This window comes from Opisthocomus hoazin, chromosome 6, assembly GCF_030867145.1.
Source record: "Opisthocomus hoazin isolate bOpiHoa1 chromosome 6, bOpiHoa1.hap1, whole genome shotgun sequence".
NCBI lineage: Eukaryota > Metazoa > Chordata > Aves > Opisthocomiformes > Opisthocomidae > Opisthocomus > Opisthocomus hoazin.
The window spans coordinates 19,958,105-19,979,725 of NC_134419.1; the positions used below are offsets into that span (position 1 = coordinate 19,958,105).

General features: G+C 38.2%; 1 protein-coding gene across 5 annotated transcripts in view; it reads left to right on the forward strand.

Annotated features, from left to right (window-relative positions):
* The window catches only part of FNBP1L (formin binding protein 1 like), a 56,831-nt gene that overhangs the window by 17,053 nt on the left and 18,157 nt on the right, over nucleotides 1-21,621 (forward strand). For all 5 annotated transcript variants that reach the window (XM_075424940.1, XM_075424938.1, XM_075424941.1 and 2 more), the window contains exons 2-3: nucleotides 15,267-15,382; nucleotides 20,796-20,849. In XM_075424940.1, coding sequence (XP_075281055.1) covers nucleotides 15,267-15,382; nucleotides 20,796-20,849 — 170 coding nt within the window. The remainder of the gene's footprint in view (nucleotides 1-15,266; nucleotides 15,383-20,795; nucleotides 20,850-21,621) is intronic.

Below are 21,621 nucleotides of genomic sequence, written 5' to 3' on the forward strand. Positions count from 1 at the left end.
GCTGCTTGGCATGGAGTATACAATTAACGTAGTGCTTAAAATGTTACTATTAAATTGGTTTCCCAGAGTATTTCTTGACTAGGGCAGAGAGAAGGCTCTTGTAGAAATGAGTAAACAGTGAAGTTATGTCAGTAGGTTAAATTGTTCAGAAAAGGCTTAAAGAAGGAATCAAAAGGGAAATAGTAGATGGACAGGAGATGAAAAAATTAGATTAGAAGATGATTAAAAACTGATTCTGAGAAATTGTCAGAGACGAAAAGAGGCCAAGACACTTTTGTTTCAGTCACAGATAAAGTACCTAGATTTGATGATTTTGTCTATACCCTTCTGATCTTCACTGTATTTCAGTGTGAATAATCTTGTATTTTTATTAGTTTAGTCAGGAAGAAAATAACTGTAGAAGGTAGGCTCATGCTGAAGTATTTTAATTTCTACATTGGCTGTTTGATTTGCTCTCAGAAAGAAATTGGCTCTTCAAAAAGAAATGGATGCAGTCTGGTGTCAGTATGGCCAAATGTGACCCTGTCATTCCATGTTTGCTTGTATCCTGAATGTGAGTGCTGTTTGTCTTGGTTCAGAAATACCTGCACTGATTATGCTACAGATTTGCTTGCTTTCAGTATTCAACTCCTGCAGTAGTGTGGAATGTATTTATGGAGCCCATTGTCTTTGTAATAGTGATGTAATTGCTATGTCAGATTACAGAAACAGTATGAAATTGAGCTATTTTGAGTTTGGGCTTTGTATATGGTTTGGAAAGAATGAGAAACATAGCTATGCATAGTTTAAAAAGATGGGAGTTTTTTTTCAGTACACTGAAGTTTGTACTCGGCTTTTGTGTATGGAGCTTCAATGTCCAAATACACTGTAATAGTTTTTTTACTGTTTTAAAAATGTAACTTTTCTAATAGAAGTGCATATGCTTATGGTTAAATCACATCACTGATAATTTCACTTGTAATTTAAGGTATTTGGGAAGGAAAAATACGTTGTTAACCTGGAAGGGGAACAGTATGTGTCTGTATTATTTGATCGTGCAAAGAAAGTACATTTCTACTAAAAAAAAGGTTTATGAATAATTTTAATGTTATTCTTACAATGCGGGTTATGATTCTGAAGTCTTTGGTGAAGTGTAAGTGGACTTTACTGTGTGTTTCTAGGCTCATATCTTAAAAATTCTGAGATAAACTGACACACAGCAGAATTGTGTTACGTTTTAACGTCATGTTATCTGAGTCACAAAACCTTGAAAAATTCCATTGTTTTGAAGATGCCAGTAGTAACATCTGGTTTTAGTTTAAATTCTTTATTCAGTTATGTTAATGCTACTACAAATTTTGCTTTAAAAACACTGAGTGCAGTAGATTCCATTGCAAATACAGGATGATTTTTGTGGGTTTGATTTTTTGTCATTTTTTGTGTTCTTGGTTTCATGTGTGTGTGGTTTTTTTTTTTTTTTTCCTCTCCACAGGGTGTTATCTTTATCTGAAATGGTGTTCCAAAGAAGAGAGGAAGGCTCTCATTTACTGCCATGTTGCTCTTCTGTTAAGTATATGGATCTGGTTTCATAATCAAGTTTGAGGAGTATTTATTGTTGTTTGCAAGATAGTCATGAAGGGGAAAAGATGTGGCTTGCATATTCCTTCTGTTGAACACTAAAATATTCACAGGTGACACTGAAAAGAAAGGTTCACCTCAGAGCAGGACTTTCACAGAAAAATCCCCTAGTCTATTGAGTTGACAAAACAAAACAGCACATGGTGAATCAGTTAACAGATGAGCCTTCCGGTTCCGTAACTGTTTACTTAACCAGTCCTCAGTGATCTCTGATCTTCTGCAGTATTGAACAGTGTCAGCTCCCGTTTAATGGGAAATGAGTGTGCTCGGAACAGAGTCTGTGGTGATTAATTCTGTTACTATTTGCAGCCTTTCCTAAACAACAAAAGGCTAATGATTCAGTTCAATACAATTTAAGGGCTGATCAGAATACCTGTGTATGGGTATCTTACTGTGAGTGATTTTAGAAGAACAAATGTTTGGTGACAATCTCTGTAGTACAGTTAGTTGTATCTTTTGAATACCAGTAGCAACAAATGTAAGGTATACGACGTCATCTTAAATCTGTCTGATGGGAGCTGGTAATAGCGCTAGAAAATACAGTGAATGCAACTGGAATATAAGAAGGTATTACAGTGTACCTGCATTAGGAATAGTGAGAGTAGCTGAAACAGCTTATCAGAGCTATGCTAAATAAGGAGCTTCCATCTGGGTGTCTATGTCTGTGTTTAAAGGTAAAAGATTCCTGTTTACCAGAAGATACAATATGTATTATTGCAGTACCAAGTTCTTGTGGGTTTACTGGGTGTTTTAAATACACTTACTGTGAGAGTTAAAAAGTTAACACCAGGATATGTTTGTTTTATTCCTGTGCTATAAGTTTTGTTTTGTGAGTTCATTGTTTACTCCAGTTACTGTTTAGAAATAGTGACACGAAAGAGATTTTGTTTAAGGAACCATTGGCTTGAATTAAATATTCTAAATAACATGCACCTTTATTAAATACGTATGAGGAAAGTTATAAGGGATATACCTTGCTCTCTGTGTGTTGAAACAGTGAAGTTCTGCTACTGGTACTCACTGCTTGGATTCTGTATAGGTATTTTTATACTGTGTTTGTCCTAATTGTCAGAATGATAAACTGTATGATTCAGCCCATACAAAGCAGGTTTTTCTCCTCGTACTTACTCCACCGAGATAAGGCTGAAATGTGCGTCTCTGAATGTGAAACACACCGGATTGACCCTTCTGCATGGCATTTATGCATCCTACTTGTTAAATGCTCTATGGTTTTTAAGTCAGTTAAAAATGGCATCCTCAGAAAGGTCTACTTAATAGCTGCGCAGATAAATACAAGGAAGTGATATTTCGATGACAGGGAAGTTGATACTCTCCCGTCTTTTTTGCATCCCCCGAGCTGGCAGAAAGTACTTCCTTTTTTTAAATTTGTATCACTTGTTATCACAGTCATCTTGGCTTTTTGGTGAGTTCAGAGCTATGACTGTTATAGTTCTGAGCTATAGTATAGTCTATAGCATAGACTAAGTTATATGCAAACTAACAGTTATTTTACTTCACATTTCAGGTCAGTAAAACTTTCACTAAATAGTGCAGTGTAATCTGGGTTTTGTCGTAGTGCAACTGGATTTGCTGTACTACAGCTCGTACAGTGTTATGGATGTACATGTAAGGGATGGAAATGTAACTTGGTAAGCAAGAACTGCATCCTGCAAAGCAGTGTGTGGAGGCTCATTGCAACAGAATGAGCAGCAAAGCTGGTGGAACTTGTTTTCTTCTGAATTTGTGATGTAGAGCATCTACGTGTTCTGTAATAATATTCCATTTGCAAAATCTTTAGCTTCCCCCTGTTGTCTCCTCTGTAACTCTCCCCTGGTCAGTGTACCTCCAGGACAATAACTTCCTACTCTCAGGGAACAGTTTTGCTTTGTAACATTGAGACCACTCCCTTCTTTTCTTGAGTACAGTGTTCTAAGTTGGCTCCCATAGTATATGGAGAGGAAAAAAGCACTATGTACTCTGCTTGGTAGATGCTATGCCAGACTGGCTAGAGCAGGAACTTAACCCTTCTCTGAAGAAGTTGGCAGTAAGAAAGATTTATTTCCTGTTTCTAGAAGTTTTTAGAAAAAAGATGCTTAGAATGCAAACATAGATTGTGAAGTCATATATGCAAGAACTGGAGAGTGTCAGGGCTGCTTGCTCATTTGATCTCCTGTGGATGCACTTTTAATAACATTATAGAAGTATCTATAATTTGTAGAGAGGCATTTAAAAGTTTTTAAATTTTTCAGTAGTTTCACCAGTGGATTGCTTAGTCATACGCTAAAATAATTCAGCTTGTACACTGAGGGTCAAACCATGTAATCTTTTCTAACTGAAGAACAAAATGATTCTTTACACAATTTTTAAAAAATGAAAATCTTGCAGCATTGTTTTCCAAGCCAAATACTTTGTTCTTGCACATTTTCTGCAGGCTAATGTTAGTCATGCAGCACATGTGCTGTTTTTGTACAGAACTTCTGCTTCATGTGAGGCCTTTGCATGGCTGTTGATCATACAGCAAGTCCAGCATTCGGCTCCTTCCCTGATATATAGCTCCACTGCTTCATACCTTATGTTATTGCAGTCTTGCTGTAAAGATGGGATTTTCTCCATGTATTTCTCATAATGAGCAACAGCATCGCTAAGCATTGTACAAACAGTGATATTTTTTTATGGTGGTGCATCATATCACACTCTGTTTATGGTTAAACTTGGAAGTCTTACGGGCTCCTTTTGCAAGCAACATAACTAGGATGAAAATCTACTTATGCTTCTGTCTGTTTATTAACAGCATTCAGCTACTCCCAGCAGGCTCAGGAAGTGTCTGCTTTCTGGCTTGGCTGTGGGGAAAATAAGATTTCTTGGTGTTTAGGCGAGTGGACATAATTATGTCCTTTGTCTATATAAGGCAAGTGTAGTGTTGTCCCTGTGTTAGTGGCAACTATTTCAATTCAGTAATGTGTGAAAACATATTTATGTGATTTGTAGTCTGCTGGTGTCTTGGACGGAGCTGTTTGAGAATGGACTGATGTGTGTTGAAGTAGAAATTAAGCCTAAAGTAGAGCTAAGTGGAGAATTACTGTTTCAGAATTAAGCTTTGGTTCAAATGCAAATAAGACTCGAGTATTTTAAAGATCTTTATAAAGAGCATATGCTAAAAAAATCTGTTTAGTTTTTGTATTCAGAAGTTGTATAATTAAACAAATTTCCTCCCAATTAAAAGTTTAATGAGATTAAGGGGCTATTTGAAAGGTAAGTGAGTGGATTCTGGTCCAGTTTGTAAGGTAGGATTTCCTGGTATATGTGTTTTATGTACGCTTGTATTCTACAAGCAGGGGTGTATGGTTAGTGATACCTGCTTTATATGTGTGTGTTTGTATTTCTCTCAAGTGGTGGTTGTAAGGAAGTCCATTCTGTTTGCTTGGGACAGAGTATCATACCTCCTTACAGAGTGGGAGTCGCCGAGAGAAACAGAAAGGAGACCCATAGGTAAACTTGTGAAGAATTGAGTTTTTCTTTACTGAAGTTTGCATCCTGATTACACGAGGCAAATACACTCTTTTAGTTCATGTGAAGGTGCCTATCCACTAATTGAAGAATTCTGGAGGAGATTTATAAGCTGGGCAAATAGGAGTGGTTGTTGTGATGCCCCCTGTGATACACATTCCTTCCCTCTCTTTTCCGAACATTAGTGTTCAGTGTCCTAGCTGTGAGCTGTTTTAGTCCATTTGCTTTGCTGGTAGAAAATGAACACTGTTAAAATCTAATCACTAGTCCAGCTGATCCTTTCAGTGGCATGGGTGAACTGGAGTGCCATTTGAGCTGTAGTCTCTAGTGCCAGTCTCTAATGTCTTTCAGCTGTCTGCTGATCTCCAGATGGAGAACTTGATTCTGCTGTGGTACGGGCTGCTCATTCCAAAAGTGGTCACAAATGTTTTTACTCTTGTTCTGTCTGTGGTAGATTCCTGCCCTTTTCTGGAAAATAAATGTGTCTGTCACACCTGTGAAGCTGTTAGCTGCCAAACAAGACATCCCCTCCTGCCACACCTGACTTGCCATCAGAAGTTTCCGAAGCAGTTCCTTTGCTGCTGATCAGAGTAGATCTTTAAAGAGAAAAGCACAGACTTTGTATTTCTCTGCTTGAACTACAGCTCTCCATTTTTAGCTTTGCTTTAGAAACCTGATGTGCTGAATATGTTACCTTACAGCATGGCTAGATCTCCAGCGATTCAGTAGCAGTTTTGAGTTGTTTGCTCACTTTATCATGCAAATACTTCTCTAATCACAGAAAATTTACTTTAAAATCAAAGCTGACAGTGGTATTGCTTTTTAACAGTATATACAAAAATATAACAGGCAAATGAATTTTTTCATACTGCCCTCATGGTGTGAATTTATTAATTCTTTATTCCTTAGAGCACAGTAGTCTTCATCTAGCTAAAAGTGATTTTTTTTTTAATTCCTGTTGTTTTCCTTTTGCATATTAAGCACTTCAAGTCTGCATTTCTAGCAGAGTTTCTCACTTAAACTATATGTCGCAGCTTGAAAGTATTTACTTTTGACACCAGTGTCTTAGTTTTTGCAAGCAAAATAGCTCCATGTCCTGGTGGTCAGCTAATGAATTGTTTTCGGATGTTTAGTAGTGGTAGATACACCAGAAGGCTGTGTTACTGTTCAGCGTGACCTGGACAGGCTGGAAAGTTGGGCAGAGTGGAACCTGATGAGGTTCAACAAGGGCAAATGCAGGGTCCTGCACCTGGGGAGGAACAACCCCATGCATCAGTACAGGCTTGGGGTGGACCTGCTGGAGAGCAGCTCTGTGGAGAGGGACCTGGGAGTGCTGGTGGACGACAGGTTGACCATGAGCCAGCAGTGTGCCCTGGCTGCCAAGAAGGCCAATGGGATCCTGGGGTGCATTAAGAAGAGTGTGGCCAGCAGGTCGAGGGAGGTTCTCCTCCCCCTCTACTCAGTCCTAGTGAGGCCCCATCTGGAGTACTGTGTCCAGTTCTGGGCTCCCCACTTTAAGAAAGATGAAGAGCTACTGGAAAGAGTCCAGCGGAGGGCTACGAGGATGGTGAGGGGACTGGAGCATCTCTCCTACGAGGAGAGGCTGAGGGAGCTGGGCTTGTTCAGCCTGAAGAAGAGAAGGCTGCGAGGGGACCTAATAAATGGTTACAAGTATCTGAAGGGTGGGTGTCAGGAGGATGGGGCCAAGCTCTTTTCAGTGGTGCCCAGCGACAGGACAAGGGGCAATGGGCACAAACTGAGGCATAGGAAGTTCCGTCTGAACATGAGGAAGAACTTCTTCCCTCTGAGGGTGACGGAGCACTGGCACAGGCTGCCCAGGGAGGTTGTGGAGTCTCCTTCTCTGGAGATATTCAAGACCTGCCTGGACAAGGTCCTGTGCAGCCTACTGTAGGTGACCCTGCTTCGGCAGGGGGATTGGACTAGACCCACAGAGGTCCCTTCCAACCCCTACCATTCTGTGATTCTGTGATCCTATTCTTTTTAGGAACGGTTTTTCCCTTTTCTTGTCTGCAAAAGACTTGTAGATTTTCTTCATACTGTGCTGCCTGTGCAGTCTATACTGAATTTTGGATTTAATACGAAATTAAACCTGATGTCCTTCTGTGACCTGCCTAGTGGATGAGGGAAAGGCTGTGGGTGTTGTCTACCTGGACTTTAGGAAGGCCTTTGACACTGTTCCCCACAGCATCCTCCTGGAGAAACTAGCTGCCCATGGTTTGGATGGGTGTACTCTTCACTGGATAAAGAACTGGCTGAATGGCCGAAAGCAGGGAGCGGTGGTGAATGGAGTTAACTCCAGCTGGTGGCCAGTCATGAGTGGTGTCGTTGCAGGGATCAGTTTTGGGTCTGGTCTTGTTTAACATCTTTATCAATGATCTGGATGAGAGGATTGAGTGCTCCCTCAGTAAGTTTGCAGGTGACACCAAGCTGGGTGGGAGTGTTGATCTGCTTGAGGGTAGGAAGGCTCTGCAGAGGGATCTGGACAGGCTGGATGGATGGGCCGAGGCCAACTGTATGAGGTTCAACAAGGCCAAATGCTGGGTCCTGCACTTCGGTCACAACAACCCCATGGAATGCTACAGGCTTGGGAAGGAGTGGCTGGAAAGCTGCCTGGCAGAAAAGGACCTGGGGGTGTTGGTTGACAGCCAGCTAAACATGAGCCAGCAGTGTGCCCAGGTGGCCAAGAAGGCCAATGGCATCCTGGCTTGTATCAGGAATAGTGTGGCCAGCAGGAGTAGGGAGGTGATCGTGCCCCTGTACTCGGCCCTGGTGAGGCCACACCTGGAGTACTGTGTCCAGTTTTGGGCCCCTCAGTACAAGAAGGACATTGAGGTGCTGGAGCATGTCTGGAGAAGGGCAATGAGGCTGGTGAGAGGTCTAGAACAAGTCTTACAAGGAGTGACTGAGGGATCTGGGGCTGTTCAGTCTGGAGAAGAGGAAGCTGAGGGGGGGAGGGATCTTATTGCTCTCTACAACTACCTGAAAGGAGGTTGTAGTGAGGCGAGTGTTGGTCTCTTCTCGCAGGTAACTAGCGATAGGACAAGAGGCAATGGCCTCAAGTTGCATCAGGGGAGGTTTAGATTGGATATTAGGAAAAATTTCTTTACAGAAAGAGTGGTCAGGCATTGGAACAGGCTGCCCAGGGAGGTGCTTGAGTCCCCATCCCTGGAGGCGTTCAAAAAACATGTAGATGTGGCACTTCAGGATATGGTTTAGTAGGCATGGTGGTGTTGGGTTGATGGTTGGACTTGATGATTGCCTTTTCCAACCTATGATTCTATAAAATGCAAAGTACTGTTTAGTTTATATGCACCTGTAACTTTTTTTTTTCATCTTAATCTCTTGAGTGCATATGCTTAATTTCCAGTGTAGCTATGGCTTTTGGTGTTGCTGCTCTGAACCTTCTCATTGATACTAATCTTCTAGTCTATAAAATGCTTAGCCCTTAAATTTGTGTACAGCTACCTTTTTTCCACTCTCTAATGCATAGATTGTTTTCAGAGTGAGTTATAATTTGCAGGCTAGTCTGTGGAGGCTACAATCCAGAACTCGCGGAAAGCAGAAAAGCAACACACTTTCTATGTTGTTCTTAGTATAAAAACAGCTCTTTGTTAGTTTTTAGATGTAAAACTAACAGGATGTTTAAAAAAAAATAAACTACTGTTTAGCTGGAAGCAGTTCTTATCTGCCTGTTAAGGAAGAAGCATGTTGCAGTTGCAAGAGAAAGAGGAAGACCAGAAGACCAAATTGGTAATTATAAAAACAAGCAGGCAGGAAGAGGAGAAGTGATAATTAATTCAGGCAGTAAAATAGAAGAACTATTATCCTAGGATAGAAAGGGAAGCAGGAATGCATAAAGATAGACACAAAAGTAGGAAACAAAAACAACGCACTGAAGAGTTTTCAAAGATGAGAAAAACTGAAATGTGTTCTCAAAAGTAGATCAGTTTAACATATTCAAAATATAATTTTATAATATAATTTGTCCTGAAGACAAATGGGGAAAGGTATATTATACTATACTGGTAACTTCTCATTAATATATTTATGTCCGATTGTGGTTTCCGTAATTCTTAATGTAGCACATCAAGTAGTTCTTTGTACAAACACTGCAAGTTATTTTAAAAATAAATAAATTTACAGAGTCATCTCAGTCATGTAAAATGTTTAAACATTTGGACTTAATTCAAGACTTTGATCTTTATTTAAAAAAAAAAGAAAAAAACATGCTGCATAATATTTCGTAGAAACACTTCAGATGTTTCAGGAAAAGAGTTTGATAAAATCTTAAAATGTGAAGTAGTTGCTTTATAATGTTTTGTAACTTAAAATATTTGACTTCTTTAACAGAGTTGGGTTTGCTTGTTTTCTGCAGTACTACTGATGCAGGAAGGAAGGACATTGTGCAGAATTTAACCTATCATTTAAGTTTATCCATAATTCAGGTTCATTTGAGAAACTCTCATGGGCTTTCATTGAGTAAACAAGAACTGGTGTGATCAGCATGGAGTTACATAATCAGCTGCATTTTCTCAGTTGGATTACTATGGACTTGCAGTTGTGCTGTTAAGTAATTTGTTGCTTTTCCTAAAGTGGATAATAAAATACAACACTTCTATCCACAAGTGCACTGGGGCTTTTTTGATGCCAAATGTTCTGGGTTTTTTTCCTTGAACAGGACTTGTTACCTGCTTTTCCGTGCTCTTTCTTCGTGGAATCTCGTTAGGCCGTAGCATATATTTCCTTATATGGGACTGCAGAAGTGTTAAGAATTTAGAGAGCAAAATATGAGATTGAGTTTTTAATCTCCAACTCAATCAGAAGTTTAGACTGGCCAAGCTATGCAGCCTGGAGAACAAAGAATTGGGAAGAAAACTGATCGTGTGCCAGTGCTTCAAAATTGCAAGTGAGAGATCACTTGGGTAACTGCAGACTGAAATTGTGTTTAGATAGAAGTATGGAAATAATAATGTAATGAGTCAAAAGATAATAAAATTATGTTATCATAATTAATGCAAAGTGTTATTATTTCAAATAAAAAGTTTTATTAAATAATATATTGCAAATATCTTGCAGATTTAATGAATTACAGTAATTAACTGGGAGAGATTGCTTAAACTTGCAAGTTGATGTAGTTCTGTGTTTAATATGATTCTTAAGGCTTTCAGCTGTTGTCTGAAGGTCAGCGAAATTGAGACTAATCAGCTATTTGATGTTGATGCAGTAAACTAGACTTTATTGTAAAGGTATCATTTAGTAAAATAGAAATTTTTTTTTACAGAATTTGATACCACAGTCCTAGCTTTTAGTGCAAGTAGAAATGCTTTCCATAGTTGATGAAAGCTGGGAACACTAACCGTTTAAAAATCTCAGTCTGGTTTAACGCCTATTATTTGAAACTCCAATATAAAAACAGTGTCTCAACTAGGTACTGATAGCTTTAGGAACACTCAAGGTTTGGTGTTTATGCTGTAGTATACGCTCCATGCTCATCGTTCTGAAAAGATCCTCCATGTTTTTCTTTTTATCGGTTCTTGAGGATTGTTTGGGGGAAAAACAAGTGTCTGTAAGAGGGGGAGAGCTAATCTTGAGTTTAACACAGAGAAGTCTGTTTTGTCTTTGTTGCAGGTTTGATTCAGCTTGGTTCCTTGCTTTAATGCTTCAGCTGCTATATAAAGCTTGCTGGTATCTGCAAAAACCTAGGAAGTTTAGAACGGCATATCTGAAGCATTTGTAACATTGATCTGTGGTTCCAGTAGATAACCTGGAATTAGAATTTAGGGAGGTGATATTTCTTTGGGAATAGTCTATATTGACCTACTACAAACTTTTTGTGAAGTGTCAGATTTGTTTGTTTATAATGTAGAGATTTTGGACTACATTCCAGCTGTGAGTGGGAAGTTTCTACTTAGGGCCACAATCCATTAGCTGACATGAAGCAGTTTAATAAGTCAGCTGCAGTTTTAATAAAGTTCTTGGCAAAAATTGCCTGGTCAGTTGCTGAGGGGTGTGGGGAGTTACTAGACAAACAGCAATATATGTTTGCCTTGGAATATTGTTGAGAACAGAATCACAGAATGGTGGGGTTTGGAAGGGACCTCTATGGATCATCTAGTACAACCCCCCTGCCAAAGCAGGGTCACCTACAGCAGGCTGCACAGGACCTGGTCCAGGTGGGTCTTGAATTCATCTCCAGAGAAGGAGACTCCACAACCTTCCTGGGCAACCTGTTTCAGTGCTCCATCACCCTCAAAGTGAAGAAGTTCTTCCTCATGTTCAGCTGGAACTTCCTGTGCTTCAGTTTGTGCCCATTGCCCGTTGTCCTGTTGCTGGGCACCACTGAGAAGAGTCTGGCCCTGTCCTCTTGACACTCACCCTTCAGATATTTATAAGCATTTATAAGGTCCCCTCGCAGCCTTCTCTTCTTCAGGCTGAACAAGCCCAGCTCCCTCAGCCTTTCCTTGTAGGAGAGATGCTCCTGTCCCCTCATCATCTTCGGTGTTTTTTTTTTTTAATTGCCTTTTGCTGATCTTTAGTTAATGAAGTTTTCACATTTCTTATAAAGGAGCCAGCCAAATTAATACACTGATATATTTATTTTGAAATTCCAGGTTTAATTTTATTGCAACTATTTGGTCTGTTTTCTCATCTGTATAGTATTGCCTGATTTTTGCGCTTTTTTCCCATTCAAGTTGTCGCTTGGCTATCTCGTGGCATTAATTTGATTTCCTTTGTAGCAGTGTGGAAGATTTTCTGCTCATGTTCCTGGATCAAAAGGAAACGTTTTGCTTAATTGAGGCCCAGAGCTCAAACAGGGATGCTCCTGGAGAGAAGATGAAAGGACTGCAAGTAAATTTGTGACTCACATTTAGAAGCCTTTCTGAAGAGGCTGTTCCTTTCTGCTTACTCGTTGATGTTGCCTTTATCTTTTTCTCATTTATTTCAGTGTCATTACTGAACAGTGTAAGGTGATTTTTTTTTTTTTTTTGTGACTGCGGACTTCCATTCACTGGTTTATTGTTTATAGAGAATTTGAAAAATTGTGAAGCTGATGTGTTTGCTTAATATATTCTCTTTATATGTTAACTGAGATCTCTGTTCTACAGTACGTACGTGACAGAGAACTTGAGATATCATCAGCGTGTCCAATTTAATCCAAGGAATCAATGTTTATGTGAGAGTTCATTATAATGTTGTTATTTTGAATACAAATAACCTGTAGGTGGTTTTTTTAGGCATCTAACTTTGGCAATTTTTAATCTAGTGTTTAAAAAATGCTTTGGTACTTCTTGAAAGTATTTTTTTTTATCCTTCATACTGTATGCTTCATTCTAAGGTAGTGCATAATGTAGTTGCTGACCAAAAAACGGCAGTGAACTAAGTGATGTTGTGAAGCTGTCTCGCTCTTCAAAAGAGTGGGAACATACTACTACTTTATTTTTTAATTCCAGTAAATGTGGACTAATGGGCCACTAAATTAGGTTTTATGTTCCTTATCTAGGAGATCATTAATGCATCCATGAGTAGTTTCATAGATGTCAATAATGGTCGAGGACCTTGGCTAATGTAAAGGTCTCTAGAATGGCAAGGGCAGCTAATGGGTTTTAATTTTTTCCTTACATGGGATTTACATCTTGCAGGTTGTTCTGTGCATATTCCTCACATAGGGAGAGAGCAAATTCTTTCTTCGCTTGAGGGGCTATGGGATAATCCTACAAAATTGTCTTTGCACAGAGCATACTGTTTCTAGAATCAGATGAAGAAGAGGAATTGAGGAAGGGAAGAGATTTTGGCACTTGGGTCAGTGATGAAATACTGCTAGTAAAGCATGAGGGGAGAATAGCATGTCAAATGTACTCACTTTTTTCTATTCCAGTTTCATATTAACAGAGAATTAATTTTGACTAGTAGAGTCCTTTTTTTGTTTGAACCAAATATTTGGAAAGCCATCCTCTCTGGTTACATATTCGGAAACATAAGTAATGTGGTGTTCCGTAATGCTAATGAAACCTTAGCAGCAAATGAGAGCTTTGTGGACTGAAGAGCCTAAGTAGGACAGCAAAGGCTTTGTTCTGCTGTGCACTGAAGGAAGTCAGTTCTTCTTAATGGTATTGGATGTTGGCTCCATGCCAGAAGCACCTTTTGGAAACTTCTTTTGGATGCCGGTTTAATGTTGCCAGAGTAATTACAAAAATGAGTGGAATATATAAAACCAAGGCTTTCTGAGATTGATGATGTATTTTTATGCATATATGTGACAGTGGTTTGACATTACAGTACAGTAACAGTCTCTTCCTTCCCATACACAAACAATGTGTATGCAACTTTTCTAAAAAAAAAACAGCAGGAATGTCACTTTGAGAAAAGATATTTAGTGTGGAATTGTCCAGTTAGTGTAAATGGGTGCATCAGAACAGTGTGCCATACAGGCCATGGTTTCCCAAATATATTAAAATCTTGTCTTTAGTCCCTGTCCTGTCTTTTGGCTGTTCATATAGTTCTCTGGTGAAACAGATCAGGGAAAGTGGTTGTGTTTTTGATGGAGAGAGTGGTGCAGGGGCAGGAGCATGTAGCTGGTAGTGAAACAACATGGGTGCTTTTGGTTGGCAGTATTTGCATGCCATTGGATTGAAGTGTTTGAGGCAGTAACGGCCATGGTTGTTAGTCTGTGGTGTAGGGTACGAAGAGCCGCAAGGTGAGATTTGAGAGCAACCTTAATCCCATTATGTTGTTTTATTCTTCTTGGTTGTAAATAGTTGTGTTGTCTTGGTATCTCTTTTAGTGAATATATTTTCCTTGAGTCTTAAGCCCTGCAGCATTTTATGGCATTTTTGGATTTACTTTCAGATCATCCTACTGCGTGTTGAAATTGAATTTAAACTGCTCATACTAGAGGTCAACATAATTCATTAGGTTCAGGCAAGTTACTGAATCTGCAAGATACAGCTTCTGATAAACATTCCTCACAGTTTTTTGTGTAGGTTAAATAAAGTTTGCCTTTAAATGCTTTCTTTAGCTTTTTTTCCCTACTTTTTATTTTTTTAAATTTGGTGTGAAGTGTATTTGTATTCAGCATATACAGGACACATGCTTTGACGTTGCAGTTGCTTGCCTTTTTTGGATTGCTAAGTAAGTGTCAAAAAAATTTACTGTAAATGCTGTCATAAGCTGAAAATCCTCCATTTTTCCACCGTGGCAGATTTTTTAACATAAAATACAAATATGTGCTAGACTAAAAATACTTGTTAGGCTGGTTTTTGTACCTGTATGAATACCTGCCTGGTTCCTAACCCCCATATTTCCACTTGTTTTTTGAATTTTCAACTTGTCTTAGTGTATCCTCCACCTGTTGGTCAGTAGAGAATACAGTGAAAGATTTGTTTTGAAGATGATTTAGTGTATTAAAAATCCTTCAACTTTTTTTTCGAAGCATGGTTTATTTTTGACTGTTTCTCTTCGTTGTTTTGTGCCTATGCTTTGCTATAACTTTTTTAATGGGTAAGGACAGGTTTGCTTTCTTTGGAATCTCTTGTTAGAGCTGATCATGGACTGTGTATATAGATTTGCTTTAATAAATGTTTCTCATATGCAAACTACACCCAACTTAGTTATGCAGCTATAATTTATGTTATTCTTCTTTCAGTGGGTAATCATAAGGGTGGAAGTAATTTTTTATGTTAAATGAAATTACAACTTCTGCTGTTTTTAAGACTGCCAAACACATTTGTCTTGTGGAACGTGCTTTTATTTACCTAATACTAATCTTTGGTTATGTCTTCCTTATCTTGGTGGAAAAGATCCACTTCTGAATTAAAGGATTTTTAGGGGGAAAAGACATATTTGCATTGTGAAAGTGATCAAAGACTGCATACAGCTCAAGATACAAGTATTTATCAGAGCTATTTGTACAGAAAGAGGTAGATCTGTACCTGCACATACATCTTACTGTTCTGATGTATGGCTCATGATACACAGATGGCTGATTTATAACTTGAACAACTTACATGCAAGTAGCAAGCATTCCCTCTCAGCACAGCTCATAAATACATTATATGTTGTTTCTGGTACTGCTGCGATTCTTAACTAATTCTGGGTATTTTTGTTTCCTTTTGTTTTTAAAGGATCAGTTTGATAACTTGGACAAGCATACACAGTGGGGCATTGACTTCTTGGAGAAGTATGCAAAATTTGTAAAAGAAAGGATAGAAATTGAGCAAAACTATGCAAAACAACTGAGGTAAGGTTTTTTTCTTTTCAAAAGAATTTTAACAGTTATTTAAAATCACTGTATCAGATGATGGGCAAGTATGTAATGTTGTGATAAATGACCATTTTTCATGTACAGAGTGAATTAGATCACTAGTTCTTTTCATGACACACAAGTTTTTCTTTATCAGTGTAAACCTGAAAATTATCTTTGGGTATGCGCTTGCTTGTTTTTTGTCTGCTTTCCTCACTCTCTTCCCACCAACCCTTCAAGTTTTTGAACTAAAAAGGTTAAGACTTAAATTCTAAGATTTTAAACAGAAGTATAGTAATATTTTTTCCACTGACTGTTGTGTTTGTTGCAAAGTGTGTTACCAGTACATACATTTTTGTGTGCGTATGTGTGCGCGCAACCAGTTTGAAGCCTCTGCTACTAATTCATTTCTTATGTTGAGTTGGCAAGAGCTACACTACATTGTGTTAAAGAAATGTGATTGAAATAATTGAGTAGAACTTGAGAAGGCAGCAGATCTTCCTGTCCTCGGGGCGTGCCCTTTCTGTAGCTGGTCTTGTCGCTTTGAGTGAGACTGTAACCCAACCACAAGGTCCTGTACAGCCTGCTGTAGGCGACCCTGCTTCGGCAGGGGGATTGGACTAGATGACCCACAGAGGTCCCTTCCAACCCCTACCATTCTGTGATTCTGTGAAAACTTGAGTGAATTTTTCGGAACAGTTTTCACAAATTAGAGTCCTTGTCCCAGCAGAAATTCGTATTCACTTTGTGTATACCCTTTCATTTGGATAAATTTTTTTTTTTTTTTTTGTATACTGTCACTTAGTGATGAGACTTTCCCAGGTGCAACAGCTGTTTAGAGTCTTCCAGGAGATGACAAGTGATGCATGTACAGCATATTGGGAACTGTTCGAGTGAACTCACTATATTCTTACTGTATGCAGTTATTGCAGTTTATGGTCACTTAGTAATTCCAGAAATGATAACTTGTGAGAATGGTGTCCAAATGCTCGTTTTAGGCTGCAAGTCATTCATTCCTTGCTGTGCTTTGATGGGTAGTTCTTGATACTGAGAAAAGGTTTAAGAAAGATTGAAACCACTGAGGAATCCTCAAGTGTCTACGAAGAAAAAACAACAGTCTAGAGAGCTTGTCTGGAAAGCTTGTCTTGCCTTTGTCTGCAATATACTTTGTTCTAGAAATAAAGCAACCACAGTTTCATTTTTTGATCTAACTTAAAGCAATATCCTAAGTTTTGTGTAGCTTAGGTCTCAAATAATGTATTGTCGTGCCCCAAAGATTGTGAAGGTTGTTATAGGCTGTTAGTGAGTTACAGGGATGTGAATCAGGACAAACATATTGCAGTATACGTTGTAGATTAGCAGACTTAATTTTAATTATATGACTGTTTATTTGTTCTTATGTTATAATTGGGGAAAAAATAGATTCAGTATGTACCAAATTACTGGGCTCTTGGCTGAATTTTGTAATTGAATTCTCAGATGCTGTTTTTAAACAGCATTGTTGCTTAAAAGGGGTGAGGTGAAGGTCTGTTTTGTTTACTTCCAGATTATCACACACAAAACAATTCTGGAGGTTCACTCCCTTTTTGTTCTGTCCGAAGCATTATGACACTTGAGAGACAGAGGAGTTCCACTTCCTGTGGTGTTAGGCAGTAATACAAGTTATACCTGTAGTTAGAGATGAAACAATCACGCGGAGTAAGATTTCTGAATTTGGTCAGCTTCTCTGTTGTCAGTTTAAAGAAAATAGCAGTGATTATTCTTGAACTATTTGAGTGTTTCACTTTAAAACTGTACATCGTGATCTCTGGACATTTCTAGTTAATCTGAGCAAATTTTTCGTGTTTCTTCTGCATATTGCATAGAAGTGTTTTTTTTCTGAATACAATATAAAAATGTGCATATGTCTAGTCAAATTGAGACATAGTTACCACATTTTTATATGCAGAATCTTGGAAACGTGATTTACAATGGGTGTAAGCTCAAATACGAAGTTGGGGACACAAATTATCACCATATGTGTTCATTTCTCAAATTTCTCTTCCTTTGATTTGAGCTGAGAATTTCCACTGTTGATTATTATCCAAATAGGGATGTGGCAGGGTTTTTTTTTATGGTGATGTTTCTGCAAGCCAAAACATACGAATTCTTAACGGTTCCAAGGATATTCAGCTTTGTAAACTCGAATTTCATGTTACATTTTTAAGATTCATCTCTTCGGTTACAACTTCTTCTGATTACATGTTATTAAATACGGTTCATTGTCATCGTTTTCACCCAGTCCGTAATACTGATATGCCATCACTGAAGCTATCAGAACCCTGTTGAAAGTGTTACTTTACATATAAATATGAAATGCCTTTAAGTACTTACTGTATTTTTTTTAGTAACTTATGAAAGCAGACTTCAAAGTCTGTTCCCAGGCTCATTTGTAATATGATATATAGATTTAGTATAAGCAGATGCCACAGTACCTGAGCTGCTACCTTGATACAAATTCTACCATATTGACGATGCTGCTCCTGTTCTTTACATGCTATATTAATTGACTGAAGAAAACTTAGTTTTGAGTTGGTAAACCCAATGTTTGTACAAATGTCTGCAAAATTTATGTAGATGTTTTATGTACACAACTATAAATAAATTAAATTTATTAACTAGGGTGCTTCTTGAAACGTTTGGCTATATGACTGAGGTACTTCTCTTAAAAATCTGTGATATAGTCCAGGCTGCTATCTCACTGGGTTTACTTGAGACCAATTGATACTGAGAAGAGAGGTTCATAAAATTACAGGAGCAGCACAGTTGGGTGTGGTTAGTCCTGTATGAAATCTGCTTCCAGATGGGTGTAAGACAGAGAGTGGTAGAAGTCTAAATTGTACTTGCAGAGAGGGTTGAAGTGTCATCAATCCACACTTTTCTAAGGAAGTATAGAGCAGGTTCAGTTCTGATGGTCTGCAATTACTTCTGCAACTTTCTTCTAAATTAGTCCAGATCCATATTTTGATCCTGAGGATTAGACACACCTTTAAATAAAAATATTCAAGAATGTTATGCCCCCTTAAAGTGTCAGCTGACTTCTCTTTGAAATAAAAGTGTAGATATGGCACTTCAGGACATAGTTTAATAGGCATGGTGATGATGGGTTGACAGTTGGACTTCATGATCTTGGAGGTCTTTTCCAACTTTAATGGTCCTATGATTCTAATGCTCCACTCTTCAGATCCACACTCATACTAGCTGCTTGTCAACCTGCGTTTTTTCAAAGATTGAAATCTAATTTCTCTGTGTTTTCAAAGTGTTGGTGTTTACTTCTTGGAAAAGCCATTTATGCTGCATTGTTCACATGAACACTGGCTTTTTCTTTGAGCTGTAAGTTCTGCATTTGTTTGTTGTTTCATATTTACTGACTTTGGTTATTGTACTTTGTGCTGTAATTGAGCCTTAAATCCTGATCAGACAGTGTCTCAAAACAGTATCTTCCTGTGATCCTGTGGTAGACAGCATTGACTAACGAAACTGACTTCTATTAGGAGAAGGATTTATCTAATATCTTTGTCTTCCTAGGAATGTAAACAGTTGCATTATACAATGAAAACAGAACAGAAGTCAGCATGCTAGTAAATAATCTTTATTTGTGACCCTTCTTTCCTGCCACTTAAAACCTTCTGAGTAGTGAAGTGCATAACAAGCATACAATGATGTAGGCTAAGCAACCATGCAGAAGCCTTTTCAAGGGAAGATCTTCAGAGGCATTAAAAATGAGAAAAGAAACCACTTACTAATAAACACACAGTTTTAAATTCATGTGAACAATGCAGCATAAATGGCTTTTCCAAGAAGTAAACACCAACACTTTGAAAACACAGAGAAATTAGATTTCAATCTTTGAAAAAACGCAGGTTGACAAGCAGCTAGTATGAGTGTGGATCTGAAGAGTGGAGCATTAGAATCATAGGACCATTAAAGTTGGAAAAGACCTCCAAGATCATGAAGTCCAACTGTCAACCCATCATCACCATGCCTATTAAACTATGTCCTGAAGTGCCATACTGTTTGTTGCTTTTAAAAATACACAGCAACTGAGATGTTTTGCTGCTTTGACCTCAAAGACCACAAAGATCGAGGGTAAGCAATTTGAGAAAAGTACTACATCTTACCTGTTTTTCTTTCATGCAAAGAAGGATTCTTTATTTGCTGTAAAATTACAGACTCACAGGGAAAGGAAAAGAACTGTGGTAGAGTTATTTCAATTTTTCTGTTTCATGGAAAAACTTGACAATTTTGAAAATTGCTGGAGTAACAAATGCAACCAATTGAAGGTATGAACAATCCAGCTACTAAAAATGAGGAGGAAATTATGGATATTTTTTTTTTTCAAGACCGACAACATGTATCCTTTTGAATTTCAAGAATTTTAAAAGACCTTATTGCTGTCAGGAAAACAATATTGTAAGTCAAGGTAGAATGGTGTGCTGGAAAAAATGTGTACTCAGAAGTTTACAGGAAAGGTTGACGTACAGGAAGATAAGAATTGGAAAAATCACTGGACATTCTCTCCTCTAATCCCTTCTGCCTGTAGAATTGTGTGGCTTCATTTCATGTTCATCACAGGATTTGGGTATTTGTAACAATATCTGTAACTGCAAATACTTTGCAGTTGTTGGTGTAAGCAATGTGTGCTTGTGTCATTTATGCTCTAGGGGAGAGTAGATGATGTAGTTTGTGTTTTAGGGTGCTGTTTCTGCATTTTATGATAAGCAAAGGAGTTTCTATCAGTGTTCTTGGAAATTGGGCTGTGGTTACTGTGTAAAGTACTGGTCCCATGGATCATCTTTGAGATACTTTCTTGGTTTCTGAAAGCATGATATTTACAACACTGGTGGTAGGGTAAAATGTAGTATTTTTCCTGAAATGAGGTTGCCTCTTCTGTTCTGGAAATATGCTTCTTGAAGATTTGGAGATACTATGGTTAAAACCTCTGACCTGAATGTACACTCAAAGCTTAATTCAGGCATGGAGTTTTGTGCTCATGGGTGTAGCATACAGTGTGTGTTATCTGTATCTTGCACAGTGATCATCCATTTGCTTTTTTCTCATTTGCTAGCTTCTTTTGCATGTGTGAAAAGGATGTTAAATAAAGAACTCGCTATTTTATGTCTAGTCACTGTGTAATACAGGTTTTTAAAGTACTTACGTTTTTGTATAACAAAGTGACGTAAAACTTTGAAAATGCCGTAGGTTTCTGCCTTGTGTTATCTAAAGGGCCTTTATAAGATGACAGAGGGAATAGATTTGTTCCTTAAAGTCATTAAAAAGAAATAATTTATTCATGCAGTTTTCTATGTGTATGTCTTCTCTTCTTAAGAGACTCTAAAACAGCATATTTTTTTTGTTCCTTCCTTAATAGAAATCTGGTTAAGAAGTACTGTCCTAAACGTTCACCCAAAGATGAGGAGCCCAGGTAAAAATGTGCATTTCAAGTTCTGTGTATAAGAAATGAGGGCTACAGTACACTCTGTCCTTTTGTGGATTTTTTTTTTTTTTTTAAGATAAAGTGTTTGACTAAGACAACAAAAGAATTCTGCTTGGCTTCATACAGTTCTGCTGTAGTTCTTAAGCATGAAACCCGAGTTTACTTCTGTTAGTATTTTAAGGTTAGTAAACATGGCAGGTTGTACTTGCTCCGTTCCAAATCAATCTTTAGCTAGCTGAAGGTTTGAAAGCAGAAGTTCAGTATGCTATATACAGTCTAGTATTATTTTTTAGTAGAAAAGTAATTATGTGTCCTTAGGCTGTGTTTTTTTTGTTTAGTAGAGTTTTTCAGTGCATTTTTGTGACAGTACAAATATAGCTATACATTTGTATACTGAGACTTGAGCGTACACAAAGTTGTCATGGTTTTGGCAAGAAGAGCTCTTAAACTGCTGACTTGCTTGGACTCCAGAGACAAAATAAGGGACTGTCTAACTGTGGAGGAGCAATTTGTGCTAAACAGCTTCATGATTTTTATCAGAGAGGTGGTTGTTTTGCTGTCCACGTCCATAGCCATTTTTGTATTTATTTAGAAAAACATAATACTGTTTTTCTTTAGGGAGAACTCTTAGGAAGAAAAGAAAGCAGGCAAGTTGCACTTTGCAGCCAGAGCACATGCTGTGCACAGAGTGCCTGAGAATTCACACTAGGATTTCCTCTAGTTCTTTTGACTACTTAGAGATCCTGGACCACAGGGAATG